The 20,230-nt window shown below is 33.8% G+C and overlaps 1 protein-coding gene across 1 annotated transcript in view; it reads left to right on the top strand.

Moving 5' to 3' along the window:
- Positions 1–20,230, top strand: part of CNBD1 (cyclic nucleotide binding domain containing 1) — a 385,468-nt gene that overhangs the window by 332,744 nt on the left and 32,494 nt on the right. Inside the window, exon 8 of the mRNA XM_046007793.1 lies at positions 283–415. Within this exon, the coding sequence (XP_045863749.1) occupies positions 283–415 (133 nt within the window). The remainder of the gene's footprint in view (positions 1–282; positions 416–20,230) is intronic.

The raw sequence follows: 20,230 nt of genomic DNA, 5'->3' as shown, positions 1-20,230 counted from the left end.
TGTTATCTAGTACAACTTTTGAGTTTAGTCTTGACTATGACAGGATTTCTTAATGCTAATACATTTATGGAAGTCTAAAAATATTATGAAAGGGGGAAATACAATTTTAGTAGCAAATCTGAAGATTAAGATTTCAGTATGGTTATGTGATCATAGAATGATGCTCCTACAAAATTCAAATGTATTTTATACAATTTACAATTGTATAACTTTTATTTTTCTGTTACTGCCACTTATCTATCTACTGTACATTTTCCCTTATTTTTTAATAACCTTTTTCAGGAAAAAATAAAACTCGAAAATAAAGAAAAGGTGAAATTAATTCGTAAATGTCCATATTATGAAGAGTGGCCCACTTTATCCATACGTGAGCTAGTTGCACTCATTAAATGGAAAAAATTTCCTCCAGGTCATGGTGAGTTTAATGCAATTTTGGATCATTTTCTTTATATAACATATTATTGGAATTAGTAATTTTTCATGGTTTTAATGTTTTATGTAATATATCTTCATATGAGTGTTTCTCTAACTTCTTAATGTAGTCTTTTATTTGGACATTTAGATTATTGCCTGTTTTTTTATTAAAAAATTATTATGTATTGGTTTGAAGAGTGATCTCAGAACTTGCCTTACTTTCATATCTCTCTGTATTTCCTCATGTCCCTGCCCTTCTTGCCCTATCCAGTCAATGTAAGGACCAAAAGTAGAAATGCAGTGAGAAGTTATATTCATTTTTCCTGTTCTCCTGATTGAACACCTACTTAAGGAGCAAATTTGCTTCTCTGTACTTGTACTACACATTATCAGTGGAAAATATAGAGAAAAGGTGAGGCTGAAATAAGGAATAGCAACAGTGAAGCTGCCAACATTTCTAGTATTTGGCATGCCACGGATGTGTGAATTTCCTGCTTACATGTACAGAAAGAGTGTAGGTGGCATTAAGTCGTTTTGTATAATTATTTCTATCTATGAAAGCCCATTAAATGAGAGATGTCAGCTGATATGGACTGAATGTTTGCGTCCCACAAAATTCATTTTTTGAAATCCTAATCTCCAATATGATGCTATTTAGAGGTGGGACCTCTGAGAGGTGATTAAGTCACTAAAGGAGAGTCCTCATGAAATGGGATTAGTGTCTTTATATAAGAGACATGAGAGATGATCTGTCTCTCTCAGCCATATGAGGATATAAGAAGGTAGCTTTCTGGAATTAAGAAAGAGGGATCTTACTGGACACTGAATCTGCTGGTGCCTTGATCTTCGACTTCCCAGCATCCCAAACTGTGAGAAATAAATGCTTTTTGTTTGGGCCATCGAGGCTTTGATATTTGTTATGGTAGCCCAAACTGACTAAGACACCAACAAAAGAGGAATTGTGGTAGGTGGGTCAGAGCAGCTTTAGATCTCCTTCTAGTAAGAATCCCTACTGCCCTACAAGAGATAGTCACAAATAACAGAGAGAGGTTTGCAGCCTTGCCTGGCTTTTCTCTTAGTTGGACAGTGGATTATAATGGAATATATAATGTTCAAGAGAAATACTTCCATTTCAAGGCAACAGAGCCATAAATATAGTAAGGGATATGTTGCCAGGAGGAGAGCATTTCTGAATTAAATTTAAAATTAAAATGCTAAAAAGAATGAGTCTGAGTTGCAAAGTCCATAATGTGACTGTTAATAAAAATATGGTGGAGTTAAGAAAAATCTGGCTAAGATATCCTTTGAGGGAGTCACTGTGTAATAGAAAGGTGAGGTGTAGCGTAGAACCAATACAGAAGGTTCTTTTATTAGAAGAAAAGTAAATATCACTAGAGGCAAGGTTATCCTTCAGAAACCAAGATTCTCTAATAAACTTGTTAAATTTGTTGAGATTATAGTCGTTTATAGAATTTGTTCCAAATTTCTTTCCTGTGCTTATTTTTATATTTTATTTGTCACTTTTTGAAAATACAGTGTTTAACCCATAGTTAGCAAAATATATATATTTTTCTTGCTTGCAAAAATTGAATTTTAGATGTATATTTGTTTATGAGACCTTTTTTCCTAATGTGTTATTAATGCCACTTTTGGTCAACAGTATATTTAAGAAAGCAATTCCCTAACTTGGGAAAAATTAGGAACTGGACATTTCTAAAGCCAGCATATTTATTGTATAGAAACTTTCTTTTTAATATGGGTGTTTTGATTTATCATTGGTTCCTCCTTTTGTATCAGAAATGTCACATTTTGATCCATGCCTCATTTCCAGGGATATTTTGTATAAAAAATAATGTCTTAGTCTTATCTATCTGTAAAGACATTAATATTTTTAGGTGATTAAAAAGGAGGAAAAAGGGACACCTGTATGGCTCAGTCAGTTAAGCATCAGACTTGATTTCAGCTGAGGTTATGATCGCAGGGTCATGAGATTGAGCCCCATGGTGGGCTCCATGCTCAGCCTAGAATCTCGTGGTTCCTCTCCCTCTGATCCTACCCCTGCATGTGCTGTCTCTCTCTCCTTCTCACTCTCAAATAAATAAAATATAATTAAAAATTAAATAAAATAAAAAGGAGGAAAGAAACTGTAACAAAGATATTTCAGTTATGTATGTGAGACAAAAGAATATGGAATTTTAAAAAGAGGAATAATTATGAGCTTTTAATGTATTTGATTACTAATGATGACTAATATGTGCCTCACTCTAAAATATCAACCTAAAATATTTAAAGTTAGCATCAGAATTAAAGTAGGCTTTGCTGGGTTCAAGTTCTTTTTGCAAATGTCTTTAAAAATAATGGTGGAATCCATCTATTGCATTGGACAGTCTGTGATTATATTGAATAAGTCAAAAGTAGCATCATTTTCCGACTGATTCCCAAATAAAAATATTTAGTGCTTACATTTATACAGTTTTAAAAATCATTTGTCCTCCTTAGAGAAGAATGACAATTATAATAAATGATCTTTAAAGCCTCTTTCAGCTCTGAAATACTGTGGTTCTTATAAATAAACATACGTAGGTGAAGAATAAGTTCTGTCAACCTAATCAAATTTTTTTATATGGCAGTGACAAAAATGATATATCAAAGAGAAGCATTATATGTAATACTTCTTGACTTTACTCAAGATTTATTTTGAATTTTTATCAGAAAGTGTAAAAACTCTAGCTCAAATTATACTTTTATTATCTTGGTTTAAAATTGGCACTAGTATGATTTCCAAAGCATAATTATGTGTGTTTTGGTCTTCTTTTAGGAATGTGTATTGGATGAAGTTTAAGAGAGATTTAGTTAATTACTCAAAAGCTTGATAGAATTTAGGATTAGTCTTTGGCAATCTATGAAATAAGTAAGGCTTATTTCTGGCTCTATTTCCTTTGTTAACTTCCTAAGTCTTCTTACTTTTGCTTCACTTGCCAAAGGATCCTGACTGTAAGAGATGTGTACAATGTTGCTGGTAATTTGGGCATGTCCAGCTCCTATCACCCTAATTAAAGTCTTCCCAGGTGTTATTTTTTTTCAAAGTATGACTTGCTGGAAAAAGACAACCAGCTTATCTCACTAATCAGCTTATTTCTGTGGTTATTGTGTATAAGAAAAAATGTTAACTTCGTATCAGTGAACTATTTATGTATATCTTATTGTTATCCTGCATACATCATTATGCTCCATCTTTTCCAGGCATATGATGTAGCAAACAATAACTAGAGATACTTTAAAAAAAGTAGTAACCAATTTAGTTCTGAAAGATAAAATAGACTAATAAAATAGACTAATATATTCTTCACCTACGTATGCTTATTTATAATATAACCAATTTAGTTCTGAAAGATAAAATAGACTAATATAAAAATAACTTCCTGGATAGTATATTAGGAGTAAGTTTAGTTTTATAAGAAACTACAAGTTGTCTTCTAAAGTGGTTGTACTATTTTGCATTTCCATTGTCAGTGAGAGTTCCTATTACTCCACATCCATGTCAGCATTTAATGTTGTCAGTGTTCTGGATTTTGGCCACTCAAGTAGATTTATGGTGGTATTTCACTGTTGTTTTAATTTGACCTTCCTTGAAAACATTTGAGTGAAGCATCTGTTCACATGTTTATTTCTAATCTATACATGTTCTTTGTTGAGGTGTCTGTTAGGATCAGGGCCCATTTTTTAACCCACTGAGCCACACAGGCGCCCCTCGGTGCCCATTTTTTATTCAGATATTTTGTTATTCTTAAGAGTTCTTTGTATATTTTGGATAACAGTTTTTTTTTTTTCTCAGATATGTGTTTTGCAAATATTTTCTCCCAATCTGTGCTTTGTCTTCTCATTCTCTTGACATTTTTCTTGATGGGTGGACATGAGGTACTTTGTAAATAGAACTGCTATAAATAGGCTTTAGTAATATGGTTATAAGGTGTAGGGGAAGAAGTGTTTTATAGTCTTGTGATTAGGGATCAGTCTTTTAGTGGGCTTATGTCTCTGGAATGGGAATTTCACTCAATACTTCTTAGTCCTCTCCACTCACCTCTACCCCCACATTAGATAGAACAGGATGGTCAGAGTGGACTGATGTTAGGTACTTCCCTTCTCTAGTTCAGTTAGGTTCTGATAAAATCCCATTAGTTTAGGCTCTGGTTAACCAGTTTTCCTCAAGGGCAGGTCTTGTTAAAAACAGAGTGCCTTGCCTATTTCATTCCAGAAGCTTAAGGAATTTTCCTCTAATATTTACTGTAGGAACCTAACAGAGATCCAGAAGGTAAAACTCACAAAAGTGTGGGATTTCCTGAATCCTGTGTCTCCCTGGAATTTTAAACTCAGATTTGGCCACAGTGAACCTTCAGCAATTTGTTAAGTACGGTTTTGATTTTTTTACCCCAGCACTGGTTCCTGAGGAGGTTTCTGTTCTGGCAAGTTGCGATTCTTGTATTTACTTATTAGTTGCTCCAGTTTGTGGGGCAGCAGTTTTTCCTTTGATCTCACTCCTCTTAGAAATTAAAAATTCTTGATTTTTCAGGATTTTTGTTTGTTTTGTTTTGTTTGTTTGTTTTTAGCTCTTTACTTATTATTAGAATGAAGTAGTGACTCCCAAGTTCCTTGGAAGCTGGATCAGAAAAACTGATTTTCACTGTATTTATTATTTCCTTTATGTTTGTTCCAGAGCTAACCATACACATCACAACTTAGCTGAATCTACTTCAGATTTTTACTAACTTAATTCCAGTTTGATATAGAAATATTACCATATATAACTATGTTTTCATTCTTCATATGCTATTATCACTATACATATTACATCTATATATGTTCAAACTGAACGATAAATTGTTATTATTTTATATGATTTTACATCTTTTAAAGGAACGGTGAGAAGGGAGGAAAAGTATATGTTTATAGTGTTTATTATGTTAAATGACTTATTTACTAGTTCTAGCTATCTTCACTTATTCCTGTGGATTTGAAATATCACCTGACATCCGTTCCTTAGCCCAGTATTAGTTTACTCCAGTTTACCATCTCATGCTATTATTGGCAAACATATATACACATGTATATAATAGACCCCAAACCAGGATTACGTACTTAAAATTACTCTCTAAGTCATTTAAAAGAAGAAAGGAGAAGAAATATGCACTTAACACTGATCTCTATAATTACATATTTACTTTTAGCAGTCCTCTAATTTTCTAGCAGAATTGAATTACTGTTTGGTGTTCCTTTCTTTAGGTCTGAAGAAGTTCCCTTAGTATTTGTGATAGCAACAGATAATCTCAGGTTTTATTTAACTGGGAATGTTTCTCTTTTTTGAAAGATACCTTTGTTGATAGTGTTGTTGTTGTCGTTTTTTGACACACTTTGAATACATTATTCCACTGTCTTCTGGTTTCAAATTGTTTCTGTTGAGAAGTGAGGTCTTCATCTTATTGTGGTTCACTGAAATTGATGAGTCATTTTTCTCTTGTTGCTTTTGAGATTTTCTCCTTGTCTTTGACTTGTATCATTTTTACTATAATGTGTCTTCCACTTACTTCATCTTACCTAGGTCCAGAATCCTGCCACCACGTTAACTTTTTCTCTCCTGTCTTCCCCACCTTTCTTTCTCTCAGCTACACTATATCCTATACACTTTAGTATACTGACTGGTACTAAAATAAAATTTTATCTCATCGTTCATCATTTATCATATCATTCATCAAAATTTATCTTATCATTCATCTCCTTAATAATATTCTTTCTTCCCATTGTTATTAGATTAAAATACAAAATCCTTAATATAGTTTAAAAGGCCAGTTGCATCTGGGCCTTGCCTGTGTCCCCAAGTTTTATACTGAATCATCCTTTTTTCTGTTCATGTTTCAATTCTCCTTGAAAATTCTGGATTTTTATGACCTCTAGCGGCTCCTTCCCTCAAGATCTTTATACATGCTGTTTCCACTTTTTAGAGAATATATTTTCTCTATATGAGGGAAAGGGTATTCACTAAATAAACCTTAGTATATTTGAACACTTTTGTTGTTAAATCTCGAAATTTATGTTTTACTGTCTTTGAGTAGAAATTTAAGAGAATTATATGATTTCAATCAGTCAACAATGAAGAATGCTGGGGGTGGGTCAGTGTTTTAAACTAAGGATAGTAAAAGCTAACCTTGACTTGAGATGATATCAAATAAAACAAGCATTAGCATAGTATTAAGGTCAACACCAGTTAAAGGCAGTTGAAAGAATGATCTCCTCAAGAAATCATCAGGACCAAAAATTGTAGAATCTATCATTTAATCATTTTTATTTTTAGTCATTATTTTCAAATTTATGAACTATATATGCAGCCAACTTTCTACAACCTAAGGCAATTAGGAATGGAATGATTATATATTTCAGTGATAAATATAGTTCAAGTATAATCTCCTTTATACTTTTTATATTTGTCATTGTATACACTATTTTTATAAATATCTCTGTAAGAAATATTTTCTTAGTATGATAGATACTGCAGATTATATTTGCTCGATACCCCTCTCAAACATCTTTAACCTGCCTTCCTCTATTATAGAGGCTAGAAAAGCTAAAGACTACGTCTCCTAGAATCTTTTTTGAAAAGATATAATTTTGATTATGGCCTGAATTCTTTCCAACAAACACAACATTTGGAAGAAGTCAGGGAGCGACTCTTTACAGGCATGGTGATGAGGATTGTGGTTCTGATTTAGTATTGAAACCTAGTTTCATGGTCCTCCTAGAACTTGCTAACACCTTCTAATTTTTCTATTTAAACTTAGATAGAGTCTATGTTATATACTTAGAAACCAAAAATAGTACTTTAGTCATCCAGTCTACCAAAGTTGATCTCTTTTGTAAGTGCTTTTAAAGAATTTCTTCATTTGGCTTTAATCATTAATATTTTTATTGAATATCTATTATGTACAAAACTTTGTATTAGTTGCTTTTGTGAATATTAAAAGAAATGTATTCTAAAATTACATAAAATCAAATATTTGAGTAGCTACAATGCATTCAGTACTATATAGGGTAGTTTGGATTTATTTCAGGAGATTTAATAATTATAAAAAATAATGACTGATTTTAAATTAATGAGATGGGTCACAAATATCTTGCATTAAAATAATTTTCGGTAACTCATGGACATATATATTATTTATCATGATAATTGTTAAATTACTATTTTTCAACAGGTACAATAAATATTAAATGGAAGAAAGGATTTTTTTGGATATAGTTGGACAGAGGGTAGGAATGATAATTCTAGGAGAGAAAGGAAAAATAGCATGAGCCAGTATATGCTTTGCATTTGATTCACAAGAGTGGATCAAATAGCTCAGCTGAGGTCAGGTGCTCATTTGTAATCAATATGAGCTCAGTCAAAACTATAGATAGTCTGAGGCTTTTTAAATGCCATATTCATGTACTTGTACTTTATTTTATGGCTAACATGGTATCATTAAAGATTTTTTAATAGTAAAAGATACCTAGTAAATGTTTTAGGGGAATGAATCAGGCTGAGCAATATGAATGATGGTTGAACCGAGAGAGGCAGTAGAAAACCAGGAAAACAATTAAGAGTCCATTTTGGTAGTGCAAAGGCAAAAAGATAAAAGGCAACAGTGATACTAATAATGGCAAGAAATTAATGTGAGATGCATTTTAATTATTCAGTGTATTGTATGGAATGGACCTTTACAAATACATTTTCTCTATTCCTTAGTACCTTTGGCGTTATGCACTTGTTTGGGATGCTTTGTTTCATTTTTAATTTCAACCGGAGTACTTCGTTGCTGCATAGATATATGCAAATATGTGTATGTCAGCCCAAACTATTACAAACAGCAGGCAGGATCCTCAAGTACAAATTTAAATAAACCTGTGCTCTCACCTACCACCTCAAAGATAGAACAAAACTTTCCTAGCATTTCCCAGAATAATTTAAATGTGGACCATCCTATCCCCTCTCTCAAGTCTTTTGTCAGTATAAGCCATTATTTATAAATATTCATGAGAGAGTTTCTTTTCATCCTATCCCAGAACTCAAGCTAAACATAATTTTCTCAGTAACTTGTTTGGCCATGGGTGGATATTTGTAACTAATGCTTTCATTGACAGATATTTATAATTTATGTTTTTATTATGTAGTATGTGTGTTCTTATTCTCTAACTTGTAAGAGAACACATTTTTCTTTCCCTTTCATTTTGGTCCTTAAAACTCAAACCCTTCAGTTGTTGCCACCTGCAAATGTTACCAAGACTACTTAAGGTCCTTACCACTTGACTTTTCAGTTTCATCTTTAATTTTTATTTCCATTAAAGGATTTATGGTGATATTATCTTTAGATACAAGTGAGATTATGTGTTTTTATTACTTTATTTTCTAAATTTATTTGTCAAGATCATTTAATTATGATCCAGTATTTCTACCTGGATCTTTCTATACTACAGATTCTTTTGCAACTCAAGAAACTAATTTTCTCCCATGAAACTTCAGCTTCTTTTTTTAAAAAGTTCTTTCCTCATGATTTCATAGTACATCTTTTTGCTAGAAGTAATTAGTAATGGAAATGTGCAACTACTAGGTACAATTTAGTAATTTTAACATTCTATGAAAATAGCTACTGTTACTATCATATGCAATTTAATAATTTACTTCAGAAATATTGTGGATAGAAATATCATTAAATATAATGCTTCTGTTAGTTTTCATTATGAAATTTTGTTTCACTTCATAATTAATATAAATAATAATATAAAACATGTGGATTTGGATGCGTGTACATGAGATCTCTAAAACTAAGTCAAGTTTATTAGGGTCTGGATGCAAATTCTAAAAATTTTGCCAATAGAAATAAAATGCATTATTAGTAAGACCTAAACATATTTGTTGCTTGAAAATATAATTTTGGGGAAGTTCTTAGTTATTAGACAACACTCATGTTTGAAAAATTGCAAGTGTCTGAATGGCTCAGTCTGTTAAGCATCTACTCTTGATTTCAGCTCAGGTCATGATCTCAGGGTTGTAAGGTCGATCTCTTCATCAGGTTCTACACTCAGAAGGATGTCGGCTTAAGATTTTCTCTCCCTTTCTCTCTCCCTACCATGCACTATCTCTCTTAATTTCTCTCTGCCTAAAATAAATAAATAAATAAATAAATAAATAAATCTTTGAAAAAATTGCAAACATTTGATCAGCTTGATGAATACAAATTTAAATATTGTAGTTAGATTATGCTTTTTATTATTGTGATAGGCAGAAAAAATGGCTTCCCAAAGATATATTCACTTCCTAATTTTAGAGCCTGTGAATATTACTATATATGGCAAAAGATATGGAAACCTTAAGGCTCTTGAGAGGAAGATCTTATCATTGATTAATTAGGCAAGCTCTATGTGTCATTTGTGTATCTTTATAAAAAGGGTCCAAGAAGGATTTCATTGAGGCACAAGCAGAAGAGAAGGTGAGGTGAATAGATTGGAGTGATGAGCCAACAGGCCAGGAATGTTAAGGCATGCCGCTAAGAAAGGGAAGAAATAGTGTCCTTACCTAGTGATTCTTTGGAGGGAGCAGGACCCTGCTGACACCTTGATTTCAGAGATCTGGCCTCTATAACTACCAATAAATAAACTAATAATAGAGCACTCATCTATTCAACTGCTTCATGAGTAAATAGAACTTTTCTTGAGCAAACCAGGCAATACTGAAGCTCTTTATAGAGCACTTTCTTCCACTTCTTTCTACTTCCCACATATGACCATGGTCTCTTTTATTTTGTTATAAAAATTATAAATTATAAAAATTATAAAAATTATAAAAGATTATAAAAATTATAATCTTCCTTATTAAGGCAATTGAATTTTGGCATTCTATCTCTTTACATTTCAAAGTAAAGTTGCATTTTCCTCCATCAAAAAAATAAAATGGCACAATTCCATTTTCTCACATTTTAAAACCAAATACAGGAAATAATTTTTTTCTAAGCACACCAAATTTATGGACATTTAAATCTATATAAATGTTAATTATAAATACCATTTACTTTAATCAAAGTAATTTCTAAAAATTTCAGAGTAGAACTTTAAATGTTAATTATTGAACTGCACTAAAACTGTTATTTATAACTGAATTGTGAACAATAATCTTTGTTACTTGATAGTAAAGATTTTTTTTAACTTTCTGGTATATTGAAGATATTCCATAATAATTATTTATTTTTACACTTAACTAACTAAATAAGTATAATTGTAATTTGGCTTATAAAAACCCAGAGCAATCTGCTAATGAAGAAGCTATCTATGTTGGATCCTGTGATGCATCCATCCAGTCTTCCACCTGCAGAAAGGCATTGACATAAGTAAGTCCTTGCGATCTTGAGTTTGACAGTTTTCATCATTTTTGAAGAAATCATGCTTTTTGGAAGGTTCTTTCACACCTGAAGAGATAATATGAACAAAGATAGACACCAGAATAATGCAAGTAGTTAGGTAATTAATGTTTGATATGTTATACAGATTTTACAGAGGGAGAGAAATGAAAATTTATTAAAAGACGTCATTTTACTGGTTTACAAATTCTAAGGCCCAGTTCATTAGAGTATGAAATCAAACAAAAGTTCTACTAAAGGTTTGTCCAGGAAAAGATCATGCATTAGACCAAAGTGTTCCTTTTGTGTATGGTGAAATCTGGAGTATGTCTAACAAGATGAAATAAAGAAGCTGGAATGACTGTCTGTTGAAACAGTAATTAGAAGGAGGGAGCTAAGGCAGTGGCATAGTAGATGGACTCTACGCTTGCTTCGTCCCTTGAACATGGCTAAATAATTATTAAATTAGGGGCGCCTGGGTGGCTCAGTGCTTTAAGCCACTGCCTTCGGCTCAGGTCATGATCTCAGGATCCTGGGATCGAGTCCTGCATCGGGCTCTCTGCTCAGCAGGGAGCCTGCTTCCCTCTCACTCTCTCGCCTACTTGTGACCTCTCTCTCTGTCAAATAAATAAATAAAAATCTTTAAAAAATAAAAAAAATAATAATTATTAAATTATTCTGAATACCCAAGGAATTTACCTGAGGACTGATAGAACAAACTGCACAACTAGAGAGAGAGAGAAGAGGCCACATTGAGGAAAGTAGGGAGTGTGAAGGTACGGTTTGAAGGAGAAACAGATTGCAGGTGCTGTGGAAGGGAAGGAACCCTGGCCCCAGAGAAAGGTGAGAGAATAAGGTGCACAGAGATATGCACAAGAAAACTTCCACAATGCCATTGGCTAGGAGAACAAGAGGGGCTAATTTTTATGAGTTTTTGCAATCAGGGAAGTGCAAAGACCGGAGGTTTAGAGGTCTCAGGCTTGGCTGGGATAGAGACCTCAGATGCTTCCTTATTCCTGGAGAGAAAGAAGGCAAGGCAACCCTGAGGCATGCTGCATGATCAGAGGATTGCCTAAGGTGCACAGGAAGAGACTTTTCTTCTTGGAGCATATCAGTGAAAAGTGAGATTGCCTCTTCAGGGTCAAAAGAACTAGCCAGCACCATTTCTCTCCCTGCCATTCAACATAGGCACAGAGACACTTGCTGAGGGCAGCTAACCTGTTTGGCCTGCTATGCTCCAAATCCCATGTCCCTGTGCTCTAGCATGACTGCCTTTCTAGATCAAATTTGCCTCAATCCCAGCATGGTGAGATCCTTTCCCAGAGGACCAGCACAGGTCCCCCTGCCACACCAGGTCCCGGAGTTTTAAAAGTCGGTAGGTTTGACTGGGATAGACGTGTGCTGCACCACTCCAGGTAAGCAAGCAAGCAACCCAGAGACAGACAGTATGAAAGCAATGATCTGAAAAATGCCTGTGATGCATTTTTTGTCCTTCTGAAAGTGCTTCCCTGAGAGCAGCAAGTATAGACTCCCTTCTTTAGGAACAAAGATACTGGCTGGTGCCATTTCCCTTCCCACACCTCAGCATAAACCAACTTCGTTAAACAGCACAGTGCCAACACTTTGCCTAACTTGCTTAGACTAAGTTCTGACCCCTTGCACTCCATTGGGACTGCTTTTCTTCAGCTGGTGTCCCTAAGGACTAGTGCTGTGGGTCCCTTGTCCCCAGAGACCAACAAAACCCCCTATATGTACCACATCTACCAATCATAGAGTTCTGCAAAGGTTCAGTTCTGTGGAAATAGCATCTTTTAACAAATAGAGCACACCTAATTAAAACTTGCCACATTCTGGCCAAGGTCCAAACACTGCCCACTGCAGGCAAGGAGAAACTCTTCAGATGACTGACTTGAGGGATAAAGCAGCCAGAACACAGCAGCAGAGTGCAGAGATCACACACCATAGATACTTCCTGAAACACTAAGCCCTGGACACTATATAATCTCTTCTTCATAAAGCTGTTACTCTCAAGAGCAGGAAACATAACAGTTTTTTCTACCACACAGAAGACAGAGAGAGACCTAGACAAAATGCCAAGATGTATTCATCCTAAAAGAATGAACAATAAAAGGCAATGGCCAGAGATCTAATTGAAACAGATATAATAAAGATGCCTGATCCAGAACTTAAAGCAATAGTGATAAGAACACTAGCTGGGCTTGAGAATAGCATGTAAGACATCAGGGAAAACTTTACTGCAGACATTAAAGAGCTAAAAAACAATCAGGCCAAAATGAAAAATGCAATAACTGTGATACAAAACCAACCAGATGTAATGACCACAAGAATAGAAGAAACAGAGGAATGAATAAGTGGTATAGAAGAGAGGGACGCCTGGGTGGCTCAGTGGGTTAAAGCCTCTGCCTTCGGCTCAGGTCATGATCCCAGGATCCTGGGATCAGGTCCCGCATCTGGCTCTCTGCTTGGTGGGGAGCCTGCTTCCCCCTCACTCTCTCTGCCTGCTTGTGAACTCTGTCTGTCAAATAAATAAAATCTTTAAAAAAAGTGGTATAGAATAGAGAATTATGGAAAATAATGAAGTTGAACAAAAGAGAGAAAGAAGAATGATGGATCACAAGCGTAGACTTAGGGAACTCAGTGACTTCATCAGACACAATAACATTCATATCATCAGAGTTCTAGAGAAGAAGAGAGAAAAGGGAGCAGAAGCTTTATTTGAGGAAATAATAGCTGAAAACCTTCCTAATCTGGGGAAGGAAACAGATATCCATATCCAGGAAGCACAGAAAACTCCTATCAAAATCAACAAAGCAGGCCAACACCAAGACATACTGCAGGTAAATTTTCAAAATACAGTGACAAATTAAAAATATTAAAAGCAAAATGATAAAAGAAGTCCCTAACTTACAAGGGAAGAGCCATAGGTTAGCAGCAGATCTCTCCACAGAATTTAGCAAGCTAGAAGAGATGGCATGATATATTCAATGTGCTGAAGGGGAAAATCTGCAGCCAAGAGTACTCTATCCAGCAAGGCTATCATTCAGAATATAAGGAAAGATAAAGAGTTTCCCAGACAAACAAATACTAAAGGAGTTCATGACCACTAAACCAGGCCTGCAAGAGATATTAAAGGGAACTCTTTGAGTAGGAAGGAAAGGCAAAAAGCAAAAAGGACTAAAAAGGAGCAGATAAAATCTCCAGGAAAAATTACAATACAAATAATAAAATGGCAATAAATATCTATCAATAATTATTCTGAATGTAAATGGATCAAATGCTCCAATCAGAAGACATAGGGTGTCAGAATCGATAAAAAGGTAGGACTCATTGATATGCTGCCTAGAAGAGACTCATTTTAGACCCAGATATACCTGAAGATTGAAAGAGAGGGGATGGAGAAATATTTATCATGCTAATGGACATCAAAAGAAAGCCAGAGTAGCAATACTTATATCAAACAAAATAGATTTTAAGCCAAAGCCTATAACAAGAGATGAAGAAGGGCATTATATCATAATTAAGGGGTCTATCCAACAAGAAGATCTAACAATTGTAAATATTAATGCCCCCAACTTGGAAGCACTGAAATATATACAACAATTAATAATAACAAAGGAACTCACTGATGATAATATAATGATAGTAGGGGACTTTAACCTCCACTTACATCAATGCAAAGACGATCAAAGCAAAAATTAACAAGGAAACAATGGGTTTGAATAATACACAGGGCAAGATGGACTTAAGAGATATATTCTGAGCATTTCATCCTAAAGCAGCAGAGTACACATTCTTTTCACGTACACATGGGACTTTCTCCGAATTAGATCACAAACTAGGTCACAAATTAGTCTTCAACAAGTACAAAAAGACTGAGGTCATACCATGCATCTTTTCTGACCACAACACTATGAAACTTGAAGTCAACCATAAGAAAAAATTTGGAAAAACCCCAAATACATGGAGGTTAAAGAGGTTAATATAAGGAAGGGGTCAACCAGGAAATTAAAGAAGACATAAAAAATACATGGAAACAAATGAAAATAAAACATAATGGTTAAAAACATTTGGGATGCAGCAAAACTAGTCATAAAAGGGAAATATATGTCAATACAGGACTACCTCAAGGGGCAGGAAATTCTCAAATACACACCTAACCTAACACTTAAAGAAGCTCGGAAAATAACAACAAATAAATAGAACAGAATAGAAGATCCAGAAATGAACCCACAACTATATGGTCAACTAATTGTCAACAAAGCAAGAGAGAATATCCAATGGTAAAAACAGTCTCTTCAACAAATGATGTTGGGAAAACTGGAAAGAAGCAGAATGAAAGTGGACCACTTTCTTACACCAAACACAAAAATAAATTCAAAATGGATGAAAGGCCTACATGTGAGACAGGAAACCATAAAAATCCTAGAAGAGAACACAGGCAGTTAATCTCTTTGACCTTGGCCATAGCAGCTTCTTACTAGGTAGGTCTCCTGAGGCAAGGGAAACAAAAGCAAAAATAAATAATTGGAACTTCATCAAGATCAAAATCTGTATAGCAAAGGAAATGATCAATAAAACTAAAAGACAATCTACAGAATGGGAGAAGATATTTGTAAATGAAATATCTGATAAAGGGTTATTATCCAAAATCTACAAAGAACTAATCAAAATTCAACACCCAAAAAAGAAGAGCATGTTTCACTTCCCAGTAAAAACATGGGAAGAAGACATGAATAGTAATAGCCATAATAATTAGAAGCAGTGTCTGTATTAGTTTGGTAAGACTGTGTTGACCAGTGATGACTCAGTTCTTTTTTATTGCGCTTATGATGGCTATAAAATAGAAATAAGATTTAAAAACCTAAAACAGAACCTATAATTTATAAAGGATCATAGTGTAAAATATTTGGTTTTGAGGAAGTATAAATCTTAAAGTAATGCTGTCCAAAAGAAATATAATACAAGGTACATATATAATTTTAAAGTTTTTACTGGCTACATTTAAGAAAGTGAAAAGAAACAGATGAAATTAAATTTAATATATTTTAACTCAATATGTCTAATTTCGACAGGCAGTCAATATAAAATTACTAACTAGATAATTTATATTATTTTACTTGTATTAAATTTTTATATTAAATCTTCAAAATGCAGTGTATATTTTGTAAGTACAGCTCATCTCCATTTGGTCTAGCCACATTTCAAATGCTTAATAATGTACCCGTGACTCATGGCTCCATATTAGATAGTGCAGACTTAGAATATGCAATACTTTTTCTGATATCACAGAACAAAAAAAGGACAAAAATAATGGTGTAATAGATTTGCAGAACTGGATTTTTTCAATCTACTGAACAGTGAATAACTATATGGCTACATTTTTAAAGATTTCATATATCATTTTAATGACTACTTTGTAAAGAGTGAATACAGCTAAGAAAGCAAACTGTGTCATTATCGTTTGTTTTCTTTGTTCTGACATTTGAGCATCCTAAATTTTTCTGGAATGTCACGTTTACAGATGAGAAAGAGTGTGTGCCGGGGGGGGGGGGGTTTAAGATAATCTCAGAAAAATGAAAACATAGTCACATGCAATATTTGTATTTTCATTTTTTTAGCAGGCTATGTTGACGATATTAAACCAATAAACCTATGGAATACAACAGATCTTTATCTTTACGAATGTTAATGACTTATAAAGTGATATTCGTATTTCTAAACTTATTTAGGTAGAATTACATAAATTCTAAACTGTATTCTATAATTATCAAGGAAGTTAGCATTTAAAGGCATTCTCTAACAATTTATTTGAGAAAGGAATCTTCAAAATTTATAAATCTGTTTATCATTATTAAGATTATAACTACATTGCCATACATTTTATCATAAAGATAATTTGATTTTCTACAAAACTGGACCCTAACTGCAAATATATATATTCTTTGTATCATATGTTTGGAACCTGTAATACCTCCCCATCCCCTCCTTTACTACACCCCACCAAGAAAATGGTATTAGTTGCTTAGGTTCCTAGGAAAGTAAGCAAAACCTTCTAAAATCATGTCACCCCTACTTATGATGGAGGACTTGAAAAATATCTTTCTCTGTTTCTAAAAATAAAATGTAACCCTTTACCCAACCCATCACTACCACCTTGAGCTATTGAACAGCATATCTGGTCATTCGTTGTTTTGTTTTTGTTGTTGTTGTTGTTGTTGTTTTCCAGAATTCATCTTTATGTCCTACCTGCCCCATCAGTGGGAAGTTTAACATCATGATTTTTTAGACATCTATACTTATGTATATAGACATATAAACTTGTATTAGATGACAGCTGATTTTTTTAAGTCCAGATAGAGAGAGAAGCAATCATTTTTAACTAAAACCCTTCTATGTTTTTTGATTACGGTTCATTTTCTACCATTTAGCAAAAAAGCAAAATTTCCATAGTGTTCATCTCAAATCTTATTGCTTTACAACTGTGGTATACCTTCCATTAAAAATAAAAAGGTGAAGCAGTCAATCCAGTGATATTCTGACATGGCTTTCATTGGGAAGGGGTGGGAAAGAGGGGGGATGGCAAAGAGAGGACCAATAGACAAAAAGGCAAATTAAACTTTGAAGGGTCAGGGGTGGGAGGTTGGGGGAACAGGTGGTGGGTAATGGAGAGGGCACGTTTTGCATGGAGCACTGGGTGTTGTGCAAAAAGAATGAATACTGTTACGCTGAAAAAAATAAAATGAGGAAAAAAAAAAAAAAAAAAAAAAAAACAGAGGACTTTAGTCAAAATATTAAAAATACGTTCTTTAGAAAAAAAAAAAAAAAAAAAAAAAAACTTACAATGGTTTTCTTAAAAAAAAGAGAGAGAGAATGTTATTTTCAAGAAAAGGAAAAAAGCACTGAAAGTCCATGAAAAACAAAAAGATGGTCAAGAAGTCCAAACTTGAGAGAAAAGAAAAGAAAATACCCAAACCCCGGCTAAAGGCCACAGTGACACCAAGCCCTGTGAAAGGCAAAGGGAAGGTGGGGCGCCCCACAGCTTCAAAGGCATCAAAGGAAAAGACTCCTTCTCCCAAAGAAGAAGACGAGGAACCAGAGAGCCCTCCAGAAAAGAAGCCCTCGGCAAGCCCTCCGCCTGAGAAATCCGGGGACGAAAGGGCCCGAAGATGAAGCCCAGTCTGGGGAGGATTAAAAAAGTGATGATGGTTTGGGGAGAGATTTTATTAAAAAAAAAGAGAAAAAAAAAGAAGAAAGAAAAAGGGGGAAAACAAAGAAAACCTACTTAAGATAGAACTTGGTTTTGGCTATGGCTTGACTCATGGGCTTTCAGTGCTTTTTTCCTGGTCATTCTTTTAGCTTTAAATTTATATTGGTTACTTCACTCTACTAAGAAAAGGAATACAACTGATTGGGTCAGGAGAAAATGAGCATTTATTGAACATCCACTCTATGTCAGCTACTTTTTGGTTACTTTTATATTTTCTCATTTACTTATCATAAATCTCTATTAGGTAAGTATATTTTATATTAATAAAAAGAAACTTCATGAGAAAGAGAAAACAAAAGCTCAAAAATTTATTTTTCCAAGGTTAGACTTCTAGTAAATGTCAAATTTGAAATCCAGAACTGATTAATGACAAAATGGAAATATGATATAATGGAAAATCTTCTTTCCATCATGTTATTTTTCCAAGAGATTTTCTAGAATTTGGAAGAGCCAGAAGCAGTTGCCTATTTGTTAGCAGAAGAAGGCATGTTAGACTCCAGGAAGAAAAAATCTGGAGTTTAATTTTTTTTTTTTAACTTGTCAGGTTCCTGTCATTTTCATATATTTGCCTCTGTGCACTCTGAGGATTAACCTTCCTTCATCAATGCCCATGTTTTTTACTCTGCTTCTGCTGATGGCTAGACTTCTGTAGTCCCCATGGTTTTGTTAGATCCCATGCAGTTTACAGAATTTGCCTTGCTCTCTCTTTTAGAAGGATATACCAAAGTGTTTGATGTTTCAGGAAACTCTTATTACTATAATAAACAGTGAGAAATAGGCATATGGTTAAAAAGCTCCTCACAATATTCTGTCCCCCCCCCTTTTTTTTTCCACTTAGGCCTTACAGAGAACAGTATAAATGAAATGATAAATCTTTGGGTATAGACATCTCTGATTTATACTCAAATATGTTACCCAGAAAATCATAGACTGAAAGAAGTTTATATTGTAAATTTGGTAAAATTTATTGGGTCCTTGGCTTGTTGGAGAAAAATAGAATAAGGACAGAAGACAATCCAATATGAGACAGAATGAAGAGTATGGGTTAGTATGTTAGAACCAGCAACTGGTAACATAATTGAGAAAAATTAAATAATTGTGTAAGATGACATATAGGTAGCTTAAGAATTTTAATTTAAAATAGTCCACATATTCCCTATTTTCCATGTTTCGATGGAAGTTAAAGACATCTTTGAATATGAGATCTTTACTTTTTTAATACAGCCTTAGAGATCTTTACTTTTTTAATACAGCCATGAATTCTAATATTAATTCACTTAAAGAGGAACAAGAAATAAAATATTTTGTGAAGATTAGATTTTGCTTTTTTTCCAGTTTCTTTCCTTTATCTAATTAGGATATTTTCCTGTGCAGCTCACAACTATTATGTTTTTCTAATGCACTCATGTTTAGATTTCATAGAAATAAACTCTCACATAGAATATTTATTGGTTTAATATTTTATTAAAACTTATGATTACAATGAGAAATACAACTGACATAAACAGCGTATTTTTGTGTTGAAGCAAACACAATCCACTGTTGTCTAGAATACAGCTCTTTTGATTGTACTTGAAACATTTGAATATGTTAAAGTATAACTTACTAGCTGCCAGTACTCAATGAGACATGGGCATCGGTCATGTTCTATAGTTTTTTTAGCTTGGTATATCTCTTAAGCGGAGTCTGCTTAAGAGAACTTTTGCTGGTTGGGGCAACCTGAGGGTTTTGAAGGGTCAGGGGTGGGAGGTTGGGGGAACAGGTGGTGGGTAATGGGGAGGGCACGTTTTGCATGGAGCACTGGGTGTTGTGCAAAAAGAATGAATACTGTTACGCTGAAAAAATAAATAAAATGAGAAAAAAAAATAAAAATAAAAATAAACAAACTGAGTCAAGAGAAAAAAAAAAAAAAAAAAAAAAAAAAAACTTAAATGATCAGAGCCTAGCAAGGGTATTCAAGAAAGGCTTCATGAATTCTTACTTTAATGTGTTTTATTAGATATATTTGCATCCTAAATGACAGAAATCAAACTCATATATCAAGAGGAAATATACTAATAAACTCAAAGTAATTTATTGGTATATGTAATTGGGAAGTTCAGGAACTTAT

The sequence above is a fragment of the Meles meles genome, chromosome 1, assembly GCF_922984935.1.
Source record: "Meles meles chromosome 1, mMelMel3.1 paternal haplotype, whole genome shotgun sequence".
In the NCBI taxonomy this organism is placed as follows: Eukaryota; Metazoa; Chordata; class Mammalia; order Carnivora; family Mustelidae; genus Meles; species Meles meles.
Note: the sequence above shows the minus strand (reverse complement) of the source record. Positions and strands in the feature narration are given on the sequence as shown.